This window comes from Trichechus manatus, unplaced genomic scaffold, assembly GCF_000243295.1.
Source record: "Trichechus manatus latirostris isolate Lorelei unplaced genomic scaffold, TriManLat1.0 scaffold00002, whole genome shotgun sequence".
In the NCBI taxonomy this organism is placed as follows: Eukaryota; Metazoa; Chordata; class Mammalia; order Sirenia; family Trichechidae; genus Trichechus; species Trichechus manatus.
In genome coordinates, this window is record NW_004443938.1 from 12,716,172 (window position 1) to 12,738,255 (window position 22,084).

Consider the following 22,084-nt stretch of genomic DNA (forward strand, 5'->3'; position numbering starts at 1 on the left):
TAAAAAAGGAAAATAAAAACCTTGAAGTGTTTATAACAACAAAATATTAGAAAAAATATTCATCAATAGGTGAATATTTAAATTTCATGGATGGATGTAAAGGTAGGGTAAATGAATGCAGTGTAAACGCATGTAGGGTAAAGTTCATGGATATATGTAGTGGAATACTGTACAGCAGTTACAAATCCATGAACCAGATCTATAACATCCACATGACTGTATCTCAAAAATATTAAGTCAAAAAAAGCAAGCTGCACAATGACATCATTCATGAAAGTCTGAAAAACCCAAAATACTAAATTTTCACAAACGATGTCATGTATGATTCGGAGTAATGGTAAAATGTTAACATTTATTCATCCTCGGTGGTGGGTGCACAGAGGTTTGTCACATTATCCTTTGTTCTTTATTGTCTTTTGCACACACGCAGGCACGCAGGCACACAGGCATGCACGCACGCAGGCAGGCACCCCTTTATGGGAACAGCATGTGAGTTGTCTGCGGGAAAGAGGAGCTCCTGCCTTCCCGTCAGCAGAGGAGAGGACAGCATGCCCGTCCTGGCAGGGACCGTACCTGTGATCAGATGCTTGCAGCTCCGCCCGGCCGTAGTACATGAGGACCCCAGGAGACCAGGTGTGTTTGACTTTGGAGTCAGTGTTGAGATCATTGTCCAGAAGGTTGAGTTCTCCTGCTACTCACAGGGGTTCCATTCAAGAGATCCACACACAACACAAAATTGTATCACTATATGTGGGTGCTGATTAGGACACCTCTGCCAAGAGCTACTTCACAAAACACCATGGGTCTCACTCTTACGCACTCTACCCTCTTGGGCTTGAAACCAGCCTGGGGAGTTGCTTTGGGGACTGGGGTTTAAAAATCCTCAAGTGTAGACTATCCAAAACAGCAGAAGCCAGCCATTGGTGCATGTCCTCGCCTGCGTGCAAACTGAGGCCTTGGGACACAGGGCTCACTGCTGTCATGTTTTCTGCTCCAAGGCCACCGGGGTCACAGACAGCAGCCCTTTGAGCACTAACTGGGGAGACCTGAGAACAGCGTCTGGCCCCACCTCAGTGCCCCGGGTAGGCAGGTGCTCACTGACGCCTCTGACTGAAAATTTACTTTCCCAACCTGCAACGTCAGTAATGTCTTAGTAACGTGAGCATACATCTCCCCAGAAAAGTTCCACTGGTCATGTACTGTGGACAGGTGTTCTAATTTAAAATAAACCGCCACTTCTTAGATGGCATCAATAGGAGCTCAAAACATCCTTGTGAACTAATGGATAACTCTTATCTTTATGGGTCTACTGGTTGCCGTGAAATCAACTCTGATTTATGGTAACCCCACGTGTGTCACAGCAGAACTGTGCTCCATGGGGTTTTCAATGGCTGATTTTTCACAAGTAGACTACTGCCAGGCCTTTCCTCAGAGGAGCCCCTGGGTGGACTGGAACCTCCAACCTTTCGGTTAGCAGTCAAGCACCATCCAGGAACTGCTGTCAGTGTCTCGCTCCCATTTAATCTGGAATTGGGACTTTAAGCAGACGAAGTAAGAGTTTGGTAGGACTGGGTGGGCAAAATGGGCTAGGTGAAGTCCACAAGTACTGTGAGTGAGGATGGGGGGAGGGAAGAGGCACGGAGAGGGAAGAACACAGCTTGCTGACACTTCTTTCCCCACCCCGAACAAAGCAGGGGTGGAGGGAGCACCCAGGGGTGGTGGGGAGTCCAGAGCAGGGCCATTGGCGGATCACTGTCTCACACAAGAGACCAGAGCTCAGGGGTTAGCATCTGAGGTGACTTGGTTGTACCAGATCTGGGCTATCATGAAAGGTGTCGTTTATACACCAAAGAGCACGGGGCTGAATGATGTGGCTTTCCCTCACCCTCCACCAGCTCTCCAGCCTGTGTGCCTCACTCACCTGTCTTATCAAACGAGTGTTTCCTCCGCCACCATAGCACCCTGTCTGTCCAGGCCGGCGTTCGGCATTTGTCGCTCGTATCGTAGGCAGCCGAGCCGACATCGTACTTGTAGGTGGGGCCAAAGTTAATGGCTCCTTCGTGAAAGTCTTTAAAAATCTATTTGGCGAGAAAGAAGTCACAAGACATCTCAGTTCTCCTAGATTCTGGTTGTTAAATGCAAAAACAAAACGCACCTAAAAAAGACACATTCCAGAGGGCTCTGTTCTCAAAAGGTAACTGTCTTAGCCATCTAGTGCTGTCATAACAGAAATACCACAAGCGGATGGTTTTAACGAAGAGGAGTTTATTTCCTTACAGTTCAAGTAGGCTAAAAGTCCAAATTCAGGGCATCAGCTCCAGGGGAAGGCTTTTTCTGTCAGCCTTCTTCTCTTCAGTGTTCCCCCGGACTAGGAGCTTCTCGGTGCAGGGACCCCGGTCCAAAGGAGGCGCTCTGCTCCCGGCACTGCTTTCCTGAAGGTATGAGGTCCCCCTGTCTCACTGCTCACTTCTGTCTTTTATATCTCAAGACATTACCTCAGGATACAATCCAATCTTGCAGACTGAGTCCTGCCTTACTAACCCAACTGCCGCCCATCCTCCCTCATTAACATCATAGAAGCAGGTTTACAACATACAGGAAAATCACACAGTACCAGGAATCATGGCCTGGCCAAACTGATACACACATTTTTGGGGGGACATAATTCAATCCATGACAGTAACCATCTCCATTATATTGGTAAATATGTTCAAAGCTGGACACACAGGCACTCTTAAATTAGCAAAAAAGTGATAATCGTCGATTCACTGCTGTGTCACACACGTCTCCCTCCCACCTCAGGTCCTGGCACACTGTCCCCCTCCAGTCGCCCAGGGGCTAACCAGGGTTGCCTGTGCCTAACAGGGCCTTAATAAATATTTGTGAATAACAGGGACTGAGGAGACAGAAGTTCTAATTACAATTGAGCTACTCGCTGTCTTTGCTTAGCTCTGGATCCCGCCTTGGTGCCATGGGAAGGCCTGGGCATGAACATTCATGAATCCCTGGAGTCATCAGTGAAACGGTGTGAGAAGACTGGTGGGGAGGAAGAAACAACAGCCCCTTTCCATCGTTCGCTCCTCAGCAGTCCACGCTACTGGCAGGGGTTGAGGTGGAGGGCACAGGAAACCTTGAAGAACATCCCTAAATCCACCTGTGGTGAAAACCTTAACTTCCCTATCCTCAGCCACTGAACAGCTTCATACTCGGAAGGTCAATGGAGTTTAAACATGCTTCCCTCATCTCAGAGTCCCTGGGTGGAGTAAATGGTTAATGTGCTCAGCTCCTAACTGAAAGGCTGGAGTTTCCAGTCCATCCAGAGGCGCCATGGAAGGAAGACCTGGCGATCTACTTCCGAAAAATCAGCCATTGGAAACTCTATGGAGCACACAGTTCTACTCTGACACACATGGGGGCACCGTGAGTTGTAAATAACAGCAACTGGCTGTCGCATCTCAGTCCATCCTGCTAGGAGGTTAGCAGGCACTGACTAAGCGAACAGGGCTCACTGGAGAAGATAAGATTTGGGTCATCTAGAAGCTGGCTGCTGTGACTTCGAATAACTGAGGGTAGACCCGAGAGAGGAAGCTGCCCTATTCATGGCATGGCCTAAGGAGTCACTAAAAGCATGCATGTGGGCCACACAGGGGAAAGCTATGCACTCTGTAGCTTGTCAGTGTTGGACTGAATCATGGCTCTGTTGACTGGCTGTGTGCCCTGGCCAAGTTATTTGCCCTTGGCCTCAGTCTTCTTGTTTATACAATGGGTATAATGACTAATTTGTGGAACAGCCTTGAGGATTACACGTACAAATTGGTATGTACGATATATTAGACATTACTATAATTTGTCAGTGTTTTCACAAACAAGAAATAGGAGATGTCACTAAAATGAAGTACTTTGAGCAAGGTTTTAAGTGCCCCTAAGTGGTTTACTATATCTGAAACAAAGCGGTCCCTAAAGTCTTGTCCATGAGTGTGAGGAGACGGGGTGGATTTGTGAGTGTGGATGTGTGCACATCAGCATTCAGCGTCCTTACATGATGACGTGCTCAACGCTGATCTCAAGGCCACCAGAAAGCAGCTGTGACTCCGACTGAATACTGCTACTTACTGGTGTAGCCCTCTGGAGGTGCAAACAGTCAATGCCCTCAGCTGCTAACCCAAAGGTTGCAGGTTCAAGTCCATAGAGAGGTGTCTCGGAAGAAAGGCCTGGCAATTTACTTCTGAAAAATCGACCATTGGAAACCGTATGAGCACAGTTCTACTCTGACACACACGGGGTCGCCACGAGTTAGAGTCAACTGGACAGCAGCTGGTAACTCACTGGTGAGGCACAGAGAAACTGAAGGCTCAGCTTGTCTGAAAAAGTAAAGACAACAAATCCACCTCCAGCCACAGGAGGGCGCTCTAGTGCCGGCAGATGGAGTTCCATTGTTGCTCCTCAGGCTCGTTTCAGGACAAACGGAAGTGTGTGTGAATGAACGTCTGTGTTTCTCTAAGTTCGTACGCCACACCTGTTTTCTACAATATCAGGAATGCTGTTAAATCCACTCATGAAACTTAGTTTGCTGAAAACTAGAGTGTACGTTTAATATTACACCATATCGGAGCAACTGCTAAAAAAACTTTTAAAAGCACAACTTACTTTTCCACTTGACTTCTGTAGCTGTAGCTGATCAAATTCCAGAAGTTTCTTCCAGTCTTGGCGTTTAACAAAATAGAAGACTTCTTCATACGTAAGATCGATGCGGTAGTTTAAATCGCCGCACCAAAACACATAGTCGTGAGAAAAAATGTTTCTTCCCTAAAGTTGCAAAGAAAACAGAGATCAGTGAAGCATGTTATGCTTACAGGAAGGCGGGAGAGGGAAGAAAAACATGGTCACACACAGATGACAAGAAAACTACAACTGTCTTAAAATGTACCTTAAAAAATAAGGTCTTCTGTGAGAGCATTTCACTTTTCACAAATCCCATTAAAAAATCTAGGAATTTTTACATGGCTTGCCTTTTAATTTCAGAGAATGGTTTTGTCCAGTGGTTTGGAGAAAGCTCCAACTCTAATGGGAAGAGCATGACATAAATGTTTACTCTGCTGATCCAAGTCATGAGGATCTGTCTCTAGCTAAGAACTGCCCAAACATTCAGCGTTATGAGGATGAGGTTTAAGAAAAACAGTGTAAGTGCTTAGGATATGCAACTTCCTAAGACTTCACTGAGTTTGCACATTTCACGCTGAGATCCACCATCTCATCCTCACCTCCTCGTCTTTCCTCCTCATCTGGCCCAGTCACCATGAGCCCACGCCCACCAGAACCCACGTCAGCCAGCCCAGCCCTGGACAGCGGGAACCCAGGCTCCTGGTCCTCTCTCTTCCCCGAGGAATCACAACAATGACAGCAGCTGCTGTGTATCAACATCTACAAGGGCCAAGTCTGTTAAGACCGTGCTCGGGAGCATTTCCTCCTCACAGCAGCCCTGCGTAGCAGATACTATCGGCTCTCTTTTTCAGATTTCCAAAAAAAAAAAACGTTCAGAAACTAACCTGCGGAGGTTACACAGCTAGCACGTGACGGAGACAAGATTTGAACTCAGATCCACTATCTCCATCATCCGTTTCTGTTCTACTACACTATGTGGCATTCCCCTCTCCCCAGCCCACAATAATAATCTAGACAAAAGGATTACAATGACTGTACAACAAATACAATGAGTGTATAGAACAGTGCTGTCCAATAGCTCTTTCTGCAATGACAGGAATGTTCTATATCTGCATTGTCCTGTCTAACCTGGTAGCCACTAGCCACACATAACTATTGAACACATTAAATGTGGCCAGTGCAACAGAGGAAGCAATTTTTAAAAAAAAATTTAAACAGCTACTTGTGGCTGTTGTTAGTTGTTAGGTGCTGTCGAGTCGGTTCTGACCCATAGCGACCCCGTGTACAACAGAACGAAACACTGCCTGGTCCTGCACCATCCTCATGATCGTTGTTATGCTTGAGCCCACTGTTGCAGCCACTGTGCCAATCCATCTCATTGAGGGTCTTCCTCTTTTTTGCTGACCCTGCACTTTACCAAGCATGATGTCCTTCTCCAGGAACTGATCCCTCCTGATAACATGTCCAAAGTGTGTGTGTCCAAAGTAAGTCTCAGTTTATCATGCTGTGGTGGCTTCATGTTGCTGTGATACTGGAAGCTTTGCCACTGGTATTTCAAATACCAGTAGGGTCACCCTTGGTGGACTGGTTTCAGTGAAGCTTCCAGACTGAGAGACTAAGAAGAAGGACCTGGCAGTCTACTTCTGAAAAAACTGGCCAGTGAAAACCTTATGAATAGCAGCTGAACTTGTGGCTAGTGGCTACTATATTGGACAGCACAGGTGTACGGTACCCTCAGTAATTCTGCTGTTGAAAAAAAGAGCTATAGTATGAGCCCCTTAATTACTCTGAATGTGTCCTATTTCGAAATAGCATTTTTAAGTGACATAGGCTTGATTTTTTCCCCCCTAGTAAAATATTTCAAGCATTTTATTCATTGGACTTTTTAACAAAATCACACTAATGTATAAGAAAACATGCATGATGTTCTACATGGAGCCCTGGTGGTGCAGTGGTTAAGAGCTCAGCTGCTAACCAAAAGGTCAGCAGTTCGAATCCACCAGCTGCTCCTTGGAAACCCTGTGGGGCAGTTCTACTCTATCCTATAGGTCACTATGAGTCAGAATCGACTCAACCGGTTCTTGGTTTGGTTAATGTGCTACATAAATCTGGAAAACCAGAAACTGAAAATTTCCCAAACTACTTATTTGTTTCTCCTTTAACTCAAGAAATAAAAACTACACCTTTTTTTTTTACTAGGAGCATGGCACTTACAATGAAAACTAAGGAAGCTGAGCCTTGCGTGCGTGTGCAGTCCAGCGCACGGGAGGCCAAGCCTAAGGACCCTGTCCTCATATGGAAGAGCTGTGTGACTCGACCAGACACTGGAAGAGCACGTGGCCAGAAAAGTCTGTCCTCACTACCAGGAAACAGCTGGAGCTCGCTGAGGGTGTGCCAGAGGTGTGCCGGGCATCATCTTTGCATAAGAAGGAGAACACTGAAATCATAATTTAAACAGAAAATCTGCTGGCTTCAGAGTGAAAGGAGTCCCAGGGTGATGCAAACAGTTAACACGCTTGGCTAACAGAAAAGGCGGCGGTTCAAGTTCACTCAGAGGCACCTCGGGAAGAAAGTCCTGGCAATCTACTTCTGAAAAATCAGCCATTGAAACCCCTATGGTGCACAGTTCTACTCTGACACACGCAGGGTCGCCAGGAGCTAGAATCGACTTGATGGCAAAGGGTTTTTGTTTTCAGAGTGAAAACCTCTGGTCCACCACTAGAGGGCAGCATTACGTGTGTTATCAGAACCTCAAGCCCAGATGGCAGGATCCAGGGCTCAGTAGTTATGAATTCTGCTGATGTCTAAAATGGGGTTCTTATCTGAGCCATTCTGTTGGATGTATATGTAAAGATGGTGAATGGCAAGAAAATGGACTCAAATGTTCTTCACTAACTTGGACAAAGCATGGACACATTGGTTTTCTTCCCTCATTCTACCCAGTTGAACTGCAAAATTGGAAAATGCACGTGAGAAAATTCAGGGTGCATAAAGACACCCAAGAAATGTATAGACACAGAGATAAGAGGGGGCACAGAATAGCCCAGGGCTGGATTACCCATGTGCGTCCCTGGTCATTACCATGGAAGGACACATCCATTCCACCTCCCCCAATGTTGAACACCTCAAGGGCAGAGCCCCTCCTTATGGTTGTGTCCCCAATGCCTGGCGCACACGAGCAGCTCAAAAACTCACTGATGGGACTTAATGAGCAGGAGGCCACAGCACCACAACCCCATCACCACCACCGGGCTCCGTCCACCATCCCCGCCTCTCACCGTCGGGAAGCTCAGCTTCTGGGTGATCTCCTTGTAGTCCTCGTTTCTCTCTTTCACCTGGGACTGCCCAGCCGTCAGGTGGCTGCAGATGAAGCAGAAGCTGGTGCTGTGGAACTGGAGGCGGATGCCCACGGCACCTTTGTTCCCCGCCTTTCCTCCCATCCCTGTCTTCACCGTGTCGATGGCCACGTCCCTGGAACAGAAGAATGCACACATCGCGTTGGTCTCTTAGTGGCAACAAGGAAACACATGAACCTGTTTTGCTCTAGAGAAGAGCCCTAGTCACAGTGGCTTCAGTTCAGAGTCTGTTGAGTCACATCTTGTTGAGTGACCAACATGGTGTCCATGGCTCCCATTGTAAGGAGGCCTCTCCTCTCACTAAGGACAAGTTCCCTCGTGGAAGGACAGAGTATCTCCTAGACAGCCCCAACTCTGATGGGCTTTGTACTCAGAGAGTCCCGAGGATGCACTGGATGAAGTTACCAACACGTCAGGTCCTGCTTTCAGCTTCCATGAACGTCACATCATGGTCCCCCACCCCATGTGTCTTCCATGCAAAGCACAGGAGGTGTCATCCAGATAATCAACACAGTTCAAGGACAAGGAAACAACCAGCTGTTTATGCTGGGCTGGTAGGTGGTTTCAAACTGATTTTTGTTCAACACAGACTCCCACTCACACTCAAGCCAACTTTTGTTTTGGTGAAAATATATACAACAAAACATATACCCATTCAATTTCTACATGTACAAATCAATGCCACGGGTTACATTCTTTGCGTATGTCACTATTCTCTCAATCTCTGCCCATCTTGTTTTACCACCATTAACTTTTACTCTCTATGCCCCTTAAAGTTCTCAACTGTGCTTTAGTTACTGTTGTCAACTTGATTTCATAAAAATAATTCTTTAAAAGAGCTAAATGTTCTTTACGAATTGAGCTAAACTGTTTTGTTTATAGATGACTTCATGGGATAGGTTTTTTTTTAAATTTTTTTTACTGTACTTTAGATGAAGGTTTACAGAATAAATAGTTTCTCTTAAACAATCAGTACACATGTTGTTTTATGACATTGGTTAACAACCCCACGACATACCAACACTCTCCCTTCTCGACCTTGAGGACCTTTTTTTTGGGTGAAAATATACACAGCCAAAATTACACCATTTTGAAAGTTTCTACATGTACAATTCAGTGACATCGATTACATTCTTCCAGTTGTGCTGCTATTCTCACTCTCCTTTTCCAAATTATTCCATCACCATTATCTTCCACTCACTGCCCCCTAGGCTTCCCATCAAACCTTTTGAGTTGCTGTTGTCCATTTGATCTCACATAGATAATTCTTTTTTTTTTTTTGTACCTTAAATGAAGGTTTGCAGAACAAACAGTTTCTCATTAAACAGTTAGTACACATATTGCCCTATGACAATGGTTGACAACCCCATGACATGTCAACACTGTCCTTTCTCAACCTTGGGTTCCCTATCACCAGCTTTCCTGTCCCCTCCTGCCCTCTAGTCCTGGTCCCTGGACTGTTGTGCCTCATTAGTCCTGTTTTATTTCATGAGGCTGCCCAATCCCCGGCTGAATGGTGTATTTCAGGAGGGGCTTCACCACTGGGCTAAAAGGGTGTCCGGGGGCCATACTCTCGGGGTTTCTCCAGTCTGTCAGGCCAGTAAATCTGGTCTTTTTTTGTGAGTTAGAATTCTGTTCTACATCCTTTTCCAGCTCTGTCCAGGACCCTCTATTGTGATCCCGGTCAGAGTAGTCAGTGGTGGTAGCCAGGCACTGTCTGGCTGTACTGGACTCAGTCTGGTGGAGTCTGTGGTAGCTGTGGTCCATTAGTCCTTTGGACTAATCTTTTCCTTGTATCTTGTTCTCTTCATTCTCCCTTGTTCCCGAAAGGGTGAGACCAGTGGAGTATCTTAGATGACTGCTCACAGGCTTTTAAGACCCCAGACACTACTCACCAAGGTAGAATGTAGAACATTGTCTTTATAAACTGTGTTATGCCAAATGAGCTAGATGTTCCATGGGATAGTTTTGATGCAAGGTTTAAAGATTATTTCAGGACAGTAGATTTGGAGGTTCCCCAGTCTCAGTGGATCCAGTAAGTCTGGTTTCCACAGAGATTTGATGTTCTGTTCCCACGTAAAATGCCAATTTCTAATGCACACATACATTCGTTTCACATACTTCATCTCACATACTTTGGACATGTTATCAGGAGGGATTAGTCCCTGGAGAAGGACATCATGCTGGGTAAAGTAGAGGGTCAGTGAAGAAGAGGAAGACCCTCAACAAGATGGATTGACACAGTGGCTGCAACAATGGGCTCAAGCATAACAAGGATTGTGAGGATGGTGTTGGACTGGGCAGTGTTTCATTCTGTTGTACATAGGGTCACTGTGATTCAGAACCAACTTGATGGCACCTAACAACAACAAGTGAGTGGCTCATCCATGGACCCATGGACTGAAAGCAAACAACTTAACACCAGCGACTGGGTCACAGACTGAGGCCCACCAGTGTGTCTGCTCTCTGGACTGTTACTCAGCAAACAACACAAGGGGGACAGCTTGGGAATGGGTGTGCCAGCTAAACAAGCTTGAGCCAAACTGAGAGGCTGAGGACACAGGTGACCAGACCCGAGGCCGGGTTGGGAAATTTAGAACTCCTCAACGTCGCTCCTTTTTCAAGGTTCATCTCCAACCTTGACCCTAACCTAACCGTGACTCTAACCTTTATTAACTTTTACCCACGAAAGCTGGACTCTTCCAGACTGCCATAACACGTTCAAAGGGTTGTAACTTAAAAACTTTGCTGGAAGATTCATAAAAGAGGATTGAGAACCCAGGGCACAGTCTTGCTAGCTAGACCAAGGGTACACGAGTGGTCTTCCAAATATACAGAGGTGCTCGACCAGGTGTAATCCGACTTGATTTAGGAGGAAAAGGCTAGCTCACACCTGACATCAGCAATTAGAATTAGTTGTTAGTTGCTGTCAAGTTGGCTCCAACTCATGATGATCCGATGTACAACAGAATGAGATGTTGTCCAGTCCTCTGCCATCTTCCTGATGGTTGGTATGCTCAAGTCCATTGTTGTGGCCACTGTGTACTTTCAGTGCCTTCCAACCTCTGGGGGGCTCATCTTCCAGCACTATATCAGGCATTATTCTGTTGTGATCCATAGGGTTTTCATTAGCTAATTTTCAGAAGTAGCTCTCCAGGTCCTTCTTCCTAGCCTGTCTTAGTCTAGAAGCTCTGCTGAAATCTATCCACCAGGGGTGACCTTGCTGGTACTTGAAATACTGGTGGCATAGCTTCCAGCATTATAGCAACACGCAAACCACCACAGTCGGGTAAACCGACGGAAAGGTGGTGGAACAATTAGAAAGACAGGAGGAAATTTGAATGATATGACTAAGACCAGGTAGCAATATGAAGGAAGATGTTAAAACAGTTAAGTGAAAAGGTGAGTTCCTCCAAAATCTTTTTTTTTTAATTTTATTGTGCTTTAAGTGAAAGTTTACAGTGTAAATTAGTTTCTCATTCAAACATTTATACACAAGTTGTTTTGTGACATTGGTTGCAATCCCTGCATTGTGTCAGCATTCTCCCCCTTTCCCTTTCCCTGGTTCCCCATGTCCATTTTTCCAGTTTTCCTGTCCCTTTCTGCCTTCTCATCTTTGCGTTTGGGCAGGCGTTACCCATTTGGTCTTGTATACTTAGTTGATCTAAGAAGCACGTTTCTCACGTGTGTTATTGTTTCATAGGCCTGTCTAATCTTTGGCTGAAAGGTGCTTTCAGAATCTTAAACACATATGTATGCACAAGCACGCACACATGTATATGCACACACACATCCCACGTTTCCTGGCAGGAAACACATTCCCAGAGGTCTCCCTTTTCTGACATTCTGACAAGCTGTCACCTTGGAGCAGCCACAGTGGGGTCGAGACAGCTGTACAGCTTTCTGCTCACAAATCCTGCTTAGAATTCTTTTTAAAAAGTGACAAAAGAATTGGCATTTCCTGCTGAATTACTCAACACTTGGTCAGAGAGTTTCTTGTCTGTAAAATTTCAACAAGGAGTCCCTTTCCTCATGCAAAACTGAACTTGGATAATGCTGATCTTGTAACACTTTTTCCAAAAGAGCTCAGCTTCCTGACTTAGATGTTTCCCATGGTGACTTTTTAATGGCGATACAGTGCTCTAGTCCACTTAGTTTTCACTGAAGGGTTTTGTTACATTTCTCTAGAATAATGGCAGATCCTGATTCCTGATACAGGAGGGAAAGAGGAGGAGGAGGCCACAGAACAAAATCAGAGACTGTCAAGCCCTCGCTCCCCCAGGTGTTCGTCCCCTGAACAATCTTACCTGATGAAGGGGACATGGTAGGGGCGCACGAAGATGAAAAGACAGACGCCCACCAGCTGTGCTGATGTCAAGAGGATGTACCTATGAGAGCGCGAGATGGCCTTCTGGAGCTGCTCTCCCCACATCTTCCTGTTGGTGGTGCTGGAGAGGAGACAGCAGAGGGCGCTGCAGACAGGCAGCTGGGGCGCGCTCCCACCCCCAACTCCTCCAGCCCTAGTCGTATCCTTTTACGGAACTGATGCTGTCCTGCCTGCATCCCAACTCAGTGACCACCTGTCTCCTGTCATGGACTCCAAAGATCTTTTTGGTGTCACACTCATTGAAGTACCTCCCACCTCCATCCCTGGAACCCAGGACAGGACCTTCATCACAAGAGCTTAACTGAATTCGTTTTATTGATTTGTTCTGAAAGTTCCTTGGAATAAAACTGGAACTTGAGGGGGTGTGGGGGATGGCTGAAAGGAACAACAGAAAGACAAACAATGCAATTTAAAAATGACCAAAGGACTTGAAAAGACATGTCTCCAAAGAGGATGGAAAAACCTGTTGCCGTCGAGTCTATTCTGACTCATAGCGACCCTAGAGGACAGAGAAGAACTGCCCCATAGGGTTTCCAAGGAGTGGTTGGTGAATTCAAACTGCTGACCTTTTGGTTAGCAGCCGTAGCTCTCAACCACTGTGCCACCAGAGCTCCAAAGAGGATATAGAAATGGCCACTAAGTACATGAAACGATGCTCGACATTAGTCATTGTTGTTGTGTGCCACAATGAGATACCCCTTCACATCCACTAGGATGGCTATTATGAAAAAAAAAGGAAAATAACAAGTGTTGGAGAGGCTGTGGAACCCTTATGCATTGCTGGTGGGAATGCAAAATGGCGCTGCCACTCTAGAAAACAGTTTTGTGGTTCCTCAAAAAGTTAAAGAAAGAATTACCATATGACCCAGCAATTCCGCTCCTGGTTATATACTCAAAAGAATTTAAAGCAGGGACTCAAACAGATACTTGTACACCAAAATTCATTGCAGCGCTATTCACAATAGCTTCAAAGTGGAAACAACCTAAGTATCCACCAACAGATGAATGGATAAACAAAATGTGGTGTATCTATACAATGAGATATTATTCAGCCACAAAGAGAAATGAAGTTCTGATACACGGATGACATGGATGGACTTTAAAAGCATTATGCTGAGTGAAACAAGTCAGACACAAAGACAAGTACTGCGTGAGATCCCACTTATATAAAACATCACATAAAATATTAGAATAGGCAAATCTATAGAGCTGAAAGTAGATTAGCGATTACCAGTGGCTGGCAGGAGAGGGAATGGGGAGGTATTGCTTAAGGGGCACTGAGTTTCTGTTTGGGGTGATGAAAAAGTTTCGGAAACCAATAGTGGTATTGGTTGCACAACACTGAGTGTGATTAATGCACACTTGAAAATGGAAATTTTACGCTGTGCATACTTGACCACAATTAAAAAAAAAAAAAAAGCCAGGTTCATTTTATACCAAATATGAATCCGTGGTTTTGATTCTTTCCTTTGTACCTGGCGTTGAGAAGAAAGGCACCCCTCCCTGCACCCAGAAGTTGTCACCTGAAGCCAGGGAAGAGGACTGGCCCCACCCAGCCCACCCCACCCTCCAGGCACACACACCCAGCCCCAGGGCAGCGTGAATCACCTCAACAGAGGCCAGAGGCCAAGTCCACAACCACACCTTCCTTCTCTTCTCTTCGGCAGGGCGTAAAGAGGAAGGGCAGGTGTATATGTTAGTAGGGAAAGAGTTGTAGGGTTTACTTTAACTTTACCTAGAGTGATTTTGTCTTTGTCCTTTGTCTCAGTTCCTGAGATAACGCTAAACTGCTGGAACTTCCTGGGTCATTGAGGTGCCCTGTTTTCTACAGGCCTCCAGACCACACCTGTGAGCATATGCTAATAAGGTGACACAGGTGGGGCTGGCTCCTTGCACAGCTGGATCACCACAGATTCAGAAGCGGAGTGGCTCCGAGAAAGGCCCGCTCCCGGCCAGGCCCCTGCAGGGGACCACCTCCTGCCCCTCACGCTGGTCGCTTACCTGGCATTGACAATGTTCCCTGCGCTCAGCTCCACCATCTCTTCAAACCCCACGGCAAAGATGTCGGCAGGGCTGCAGTCATCTGGAGAAAGGTGGTAGATGGAGGGAATCAGAACTGCCACGGCCTGGGCCTGTCCCTCTTCTCAGCCACACTGCCTCACACAGCCAGCGTGCACCAACCCAGCCCACTCAGAGAAGGTGCCCTGGATCCCCCTTCCCTCTAGTCCTACTGTGCGCACCCACATGACACATCACCTTTCCCTGGGTGCATCCTTGGGCAGCTGTGAGCCCCCGAACCTCTGTTTATCTGCAGAAAGGGTCTGTAACCACCCCTCACAAGGTCGCCTGGAAGCCTACGCTAGATCATGTATCCCATGTGAAACACCGGGCACCTGCCTGGCCCACCGTATAACGTCCGCCCCCTCTTCCTTCCTGGTAACTTTCCAGTTGGAAACCACTCGACCACCAAATAAGCCAGATACGCACAGGCCCAACTGTACCTTCCACCAATCTGCAGTGCACAATTTCACCTGTCCCCCACCATGGCAAACATGTGGTGAAACCCATGTGCAACTGCTCACCACAGATTAGCAAGTAAACACAATTAAGCCCGTGCGTACCTTGCTCAATGCCAGCCAATGGCATACCGTTTACTAGTTAATCCGCCGCTGCAGAGCAGAGAAAACCCAGCCCGACCCAAGGCATGGCTTTGATGACATCTGTTCCCAAGATGCCTGGCTTAAAGGAAGCACAGTGAGCCATTCCGTCTCTGTTCCCTTTAACCGGGCAAGTTTAGGCTCGACACAATCCCCACAGCACATGACTGGACCCATTGCTCTCTGGCCCCGCTGTGACACTCGGTTCCGGAGGTGTCAGGTCCGGATGTGCTCCAACTGCTGCGACAGTGAAATCCACCCTCTCCCCCCATCAGTGGAAGGCTGGGTGAGCCACTTCCTTTCTGTTGCACCAACAGGTCAACTATGAACTTCAAGCTTCACTGGCTTAAAGCTTCCGTTTAAAACAAAACAAAACAATACCTGTTCCTCTGCTTGATCTGGTTGGCAACAGTAACTACAAGTCTTCCTTGTCCTGAATCTGGTAGGCTTCTAGCAGGAGCGACCCCACTACTTCTAGCCCCATAAGATCCCTGCAAAGTCACCATAAGCTGGTGCAACCGCCCACACGGTTCCCTCAGGCAAACGAGGAGGAGTCACCATTGGCAGCAGAGGCTCAACTGGCCTTCAGCCACATGCACTGGCTTGAAGGTTGTTCTCAATGTCCTCAGCATCCGTGGGGACAGAGTGGTCTCTGGACACACCACATCCGCCTACATGGTCCCATTTACACTGAGAATCCCTCTAACTCTGAGCTGCGGACTGGAGCGCTCCCCCATCTGTGGGCAGGAAAGGAGGGAGCAGGCGGGGCTCTGCGCATGGCCGGGGTATGGCCCCCCACGTCCATGGGCCAAATCACTCATCAACAGGCAATGCCCTGGGTAATGAGGCTCCTCCAGAATCCAAGGAGGCAGGAAAGCAAGGCTCCTGGGTCAATGCTGACTGACAAAGTAACTGAGACTTCAAATGCCGAGTTCTGAGGCCACTGAATATTACATTGCCTGATATGAGACAGAGGGGAGGCGCCACACTTGGAATTATTTTATTATTACTGGGTACACAAACTCTTTCTTGACTGCTTACAATGGGTGTATTTAGTTGGTCTGAGAAAATGCAGGATATCAAGATGTGCTTGGTCAGCCACTAACATTAAACGTTTGGCTCCAGACAAGCTCCTGACAGCAACAAAGCTCTGTAAGCCACAATGTCGTATGACAAACAGGATCTAACATTGAAAACCTCAGACAACAAAATCTCCACATATGAAAGAGAGGTTCGCCCCTTTGATAACTCTTCCAAATATTATGAAAAGAGGAGCCACCTCAGTCTCAAAAAGCTACACATTCTATGATTCCAACTATATGACATTCTGGAAAAGGCAAAATATACCCACTCCTCACTAATCGACATGCTTGGGTTCCAAAGACCAGGTTGTTAGCAAAAATAGATGTTATGTGAAAATTAGGATGACGACATCATTATATAACTGCCAAATTACATCATCACATAACTGCCAAACTGCTGAGAATCATGGCCCAGCCAAGCTGACCCATAACCTTGACCATCACAGCAAGCGTTACTCTCGGCTCACACCTTGGTGTCCGGCGTTTGTTACTGCCAGATGTGCGTCGTTAAGCACAAAGGAGTCACATAGTAGACTTTTTTACTATTGCTGTAAATGCAAAGTGTCGGATAATGAGAAAGTCGACATGTGAGGAGTGGGTGTATAGAGAGAGTCAGAAGATCCAGGGAGGGAGGGATGAGTAGGTGGAGCCCAGGGCCTTCTTTGGGCAGTGAAACTATTCTGCACGACACCGTCATGGTGGACACATGACATTATACACATATCAAAGCCCATAGGACTTATAACACAAAGGAGAAAACCAAACCCATTGCCATCGAGTTGATTCCGACTCACAGCGACCCTATAGGACAGAGTAGAACTGCCCCATTAGGGCTTTCAAGGCTGTAATCTTTACGGGCAGCAAATGTCACATCATTTTTTTCCTGTGGAGCAGCTGGTGGGTTCGAACTGCAGACTTTTTGGTTAGCAGCCGAGCATTTAACTACTGTGTCACTAGGACTCCTTACAACACGAACACCGAACCCTAATGTAAACTACGGACCTTAGTTAATAATAACGTATCAATACCGGCTCATCAGTTGTAACAAATGTGCCACAGAAATGCAAGATGTTAATAATAGTGTTGATAATAGAAGAAACTGTGCACAGGGGGAGAGGGTTTAGATGGGAACTCTCTGTACTTGCTGCTCAATTTTTCTGTAAACCTAAAACTGCTCTAAAAAAATAAAGTCTACTAATTAAAAAAAAAAAAAAGAAAGGTCAACTACAAGTCGTTAATTTGTTAGGCAGTGTTCTGGAACATTCTGAAAAGTAAAAAAAAATTACCCAGTATTGAATTCCACACAGCAACAGTTATTAAAAAGGTCAAACCTGAGGGATAAATGGAGTTTATGTTTTGTTTTCTCCAAAGTAATTGCTCTCACCCTGAAATTCGGCAACTCCAGAAAGCTTGGGCGAATCCAGCAGCCAGTCGGTCAGCTCTCCGGTCCCAAGGAGATTGCTCCTGAACTGCTTCCCTCCATTTACATTCCACGTTCCCATGGCGATACGGATCCGTTTGAAATTTGTGAATTCGGACTGCCGCTCGGACATAGCTTTCAGGATCCTGGGAGTCACTGTATGGAATGATAAAAAGGCACATCTCTCTGCAGCTCATACACAGAAGGGGCTCCCTGTCCCAGGAAGATGAATTCACTAGTCTATAGCTATGGGCCAAAATATGAACCTTATAAAGACAAAGGCTGTAAACCACAAAAACCAGTACATTTATCTTACAGTATTTTTGCAATAAAGTCATGAAAACGTTGTTGTTAGGTGCCATTGAGTCCATTTAGACTCATAGCAACCCCATGTGACAGAGAAGAACTGTCCCATAGAGTTTTTCTTTTTCGTATATATTTTATTTTTGTTGCTGTTGTTGAGAATATACACAGCAGAACATACATCAGTTCAACAATTTTTACACATACAATTCAGTGATATTGATTACATTCTTCGAGTTGTGCAACCACTCTCACCCTCCTTTTCTGAGCCGTTCCTCCCCCCTTAACATAAACTCATTGACCCCTAAGTTTTCTATCTGATCTGAGTTGCTGCTGTCAATTTGATCCATATGCATAGATCTTAAAAGAGCACCATACTCAAGGCAGACATTCTTCACTAGTTAAGCTAAACTATTGTTTGGTTTTAAGAAGACTTCAGGGCATATTTTTGGTTTAAGGTTTAAAGATTATCTCAGGGCAATAGATTCAGGGGTTCATCCAGCCTCCATGGCTCCAGAAAGGCTGGAGTCCACGAGAATTTGAAGTTTTGATCTCCATTTTCCCCTGTTTGGTCAGTATTCCTTTATAGAAACTTTGATTAAAATGTTCAGTAATGGGAGACAGGTACCATCCAGCTCTTCTGGTCTCATGGCAAAGGAGGCAGTTGTTCATGGAAGCAATTAGACGTACATTCAATTTCCTCCTCCTATTCTTGACTCTCCTTCTTACTCTGTTGCTCCAGGAGAATAGAGACCATCATTGTACCAATCATGGATGGCCACTTACAAGCTTTTAAGGTCTCAGGCACCATGCAAGGAACTAGGAGGTAGAACAGAAGCACTAAACACGTCATTAGGCCAATTAACTGCGGTGTCTCATGAAACCATAACCCTAAACCTCCCAGCCAAGGAACCAAATCCCATGAGGTGCCTGGTTGCATGTAAGCAGCCTCAGCAGCTACTCTTTTTTTTTTGTCATTGTTGTAAATGTATCTATCACACTGCTCCATAGAAGTTGGTGGTTCAAACCCACCACCTGCTCCGCGGGAGGGAGATACAGCAGTCTGTTCTCATATTACATACATATATATATATGTATATATATACATATACTTAAAATGTCTTACCAACCAAAACACCCATCTTTGAATTTTCCACCTTCCGTTCAGCGTGTCTAAAATATATATATTTTTTATACCTCAGACCTGTAGCTTTTAAAACTCACTACATTGAACCATGTCCATCCTCTGGAGACCCAAAATATATTCAATTTTTTAAACTACTGACTTAACCAAAAATCTAAATCATATCTGTTATTTTGTGCCATAATATCTACCTTGCTACTAAACAAAACTTACTATACTACTCAGGCGAGCCCTGGTGGCGCAGTGGTTAAGTGCTTGGCTGGTATGTCCCATGAAACCATGACCCTAAACCTCCCAACCAAGGAACCAAATCTCATGAGGTATTTGGTTGTACATAAGCAGCCTCAGAAGCTACTCTTTTTTGGTGTTGTTGCAAATATATCTATCACACTGCCCCACAGACGTCAGTGGTTTGAACCCACTAGCTGCTCTGCGGGAGGAAGATGCAGCAGTCTGCTCTCATGAAGATTTACAGCCTTGGAAACCCCAAGGGGCAGTTGTACTTTGTCCTATAGTGTGCTGGGAGTCGGAATCGGCTCAACGGCAACTGGTTTGGGTTTGGGAATATGAATTCCTCCTAGGATTTTTTTTTTTTTAATTGTAGTGAAAGTATACGTAAGGAAACCTTCACCAGTTCAACAATTTCTACGTGTACAACTCCGTGATGTTGTGCAACCTTGTCAGAGGAAGGTTTTAAGCCTTAGAGATAACAGCTGTAAGGCACTGCGAGGTATGGAACCACCTCACAGAAGGCGATCTGCCCTTGTTCTCAGTTCTTTCTAGCTGTGCCATCACCTGAATGGGGGCTGACCAGACCGACTGGGACCAACTGGGGGTCTGGGGCTAATCAAGCCTCACAAGGCATGATGTAATCTATCTTGGCCATGTGGTGAGGCCCATAAGAGCCCCCTTAGGGACATGTAAGCTCTGTGCTGTGACTCCTCCCAGACCTCACCCTACGTGTCTCTTCGTATCCTTTTTGGTTGTAATAAAGTTGTAGCCACAAGTATGGTAAAATAAATAAATAAACAAAACATCCAGGAGAAAGAGCAGCAGCTGTAAGTGGCTCAGGTAAACTGGTCAGATCATGAGACGGATTACGTAGAAATCAAGGCCAGAAATCCAAAGAGCAGGTGCTCTCCACTCTGCCCTACACTGGAAGGGGGCGTCTGCCATTCTCCTTCTTGGATTCCACGAGGAGGGGTAGAATGTGGGGTTGGCAGGCACATCCCCCACACCTGTCCCTCCATGCAAGCAGAGGGCCCTCTTACCCAGAAGTGCTGTGTTGTCCATAAGCATCCTGCCTTTGTCAGCTGACTCCTCACTGTAGACGTCCCCAACTAGCAGAAGCTTGATGGCCTCCTGCTTCACCCCATCGAAGAAGTTGGACTGGATCGTGCGTGACACGGAGCGGGCCCCATCCTTCAGCTTCCCCACCTGCCGCAGGCCGGGAGCAAGACCATGAGAGAGACTCACTGTGGGCCCCCTGCCCTCCCTCCCTGACTGCCCCTACCTTAGCCTTCCCTTCCAGGGCCCGGCTGCCTGTAAATACTTTGCTCAGGCTGTGCCCGTTCAGGGACCACATGGCTTTGAAGGCCTCCACGAAGCGGTCAGCGATGGGCTTTGAATGCAGCCCCAGGCTCTCAAGCTGCAGATGGAGGACCTGGGCGAGAAATACAGGGCGTCACCAGGGGCTTCTCCACAGCTGCCAGTGGCTCCCTGGCCTTGGAGCGAACGCCACCGGGGGTCACCTTAGCAAGCTCCTTATTTCAGAACATTGTAGGCTGCTTGGGGCCCCGGAAGACCGCACCACCCAGAGCAAGAGAAGTTCTGGCTGCAGAGAAAGTTCTCGCCACAACTCACCCTGGCTTTATTTATGTGCTCCACCTAGTCCACTCTGACCCCCCGACCCCTGACCCCATCACCACCACCACAGGAGGCCTGGACAGCAAGTGGCACTGACCCACCTTCCCCCTCCAAGCCATGAGCCAGGAGAGGCCAGTAGGCCACACACAGACTCTGGTCTTCAGACTTCCTACTCCCTCCCGGGTCTCACTCAGCCACCCTGAGGCAGCCCTGCCTGTCTCTGCCCACATGGGACTCCTGTCTCTGCCCACACGGGACTCCTGTCTCTCAAGGGGGCACCTGGTACCTCCGGGCTGCCTTGTCCAGGCACAATCCAAAAAATGTGTGAAGTGAGTTTCCCTATGACAGGGCAAAGGCATATTGTGGATGGGGAAGCCCACTGCCCAGAGAAGCACAGCTCAGCCCAGTCTCCCTCTCTCAGAGTCAGAGCTGACCCAGAGACACCCCCCATGCTGCCTGAGGTGCTCTGTCAGTGCGATGGCCGGGGTTGCAGACACTGACCTCGAGAGCGATGAAGCACTGCACAGTGTTGGTTCGGTCCAGGCAGTCGAGACAGTTCATTCGCAGAGTTCCTTTCTGAAAGCTAGGACGACGGCGAGAGACCAGGGTTACAAATCGTGTCTGAAGGGGCAACGGCATAGCACAATGGAGCAGATTTAACTACAGACCCCCAAGGAGATGGGAACCAAGAACAACCCTGCTCCTTGGCCTGACATGCATCCAATGGATCCAACACTGCTGAGGTTGCCCATGCTCAGCAAACTGCACACTTGTGACTGTGAGTGCTGATCTGGGGGAACAAGGTCTTCTCCTTCTCCTCAGCTCTGAGCGGGCAGCACCCATCCCAGTCTCCTCACGGGGCCTTCTCCTCAGGTCTGAGCAGGCAGCACCCATCCAGGTCTCCTCACGAGGACTTCTCCTCAGCTCTGAGCAGGCAGCACCCATCCAGGTCTCCTCACGAGGCCTTCTCCTCAGCTCTGAGCAGGCAGCACTCATCCAGGTCTCCTCACGGGGCCTTCTCCTCAGGTCTGAGCAGGCAGCACCCGTCCAGGTCTCCTCACGGGGCCTTCTCCTCAGCTCTGAGCAGGCAGCATCCATCCCGGTCTCCTCACGGGGCCTTCTCCTCAGCTCTGAGCAGGCAGCACCCATCCAGGTCTTCTCACGGGGCCCTCTCCTCAGATCTGAGCAGGCAGCACCCATCCCGGTC

General features: G+C 47.1%; 1 protein-coding gene across 1 annotated transcript in view; it reads right to left on the bottom strand.

Moving 5' to 3' along the window:
* The window catches only part of SYNJ2 (synaptojanin 2), a 125,946-nt gene that overhangs the window by 16,697 nt on the left and 87,165 nt on the right, over window positions 1-22,084 (bottom strand). The window contains exons 9-18 of the mRNA XM_004368807.1: window positions 21,379-21,460; window positions 20,525-20,674; window positions 20,283-20,448; window positions 17,529-17,720; window positions 14,407-14,488; window positions 12,326-12,466; window positions 7,941-8,133; window positions 4,648-4,806; window positions 1,922-2,078; window positions 574-691 (exon numbers count right to left, since the gene is read on the bottom strand). Coding sequence (XP_004368864.1) covers window positions 574-691; window positions 1,922-2,078; window positions 4,648-4,806; window positions 7,941-8,133; window positions 12,326-12,466; window positions 14,407-14,488; window positions 17,529-17,720; window positions 20,283-20,448; window positions 20,525-20,674; window positions 21,379-21,460 — 1,440 coding nt within the window. The remainder of the gene's footprint in view (window positions 1-573; window positions 692-1,921; window positions 2,079-4,647; window positions 4,807-7,940; window positions 8,134-12,325; window positions 12,467-14,406; window positions 14,489-17,528; window positions 17,721-20,282; window positions 20,449-20,524; window positions 20,675-21,378; window positions 21,461-22,084) is intronic.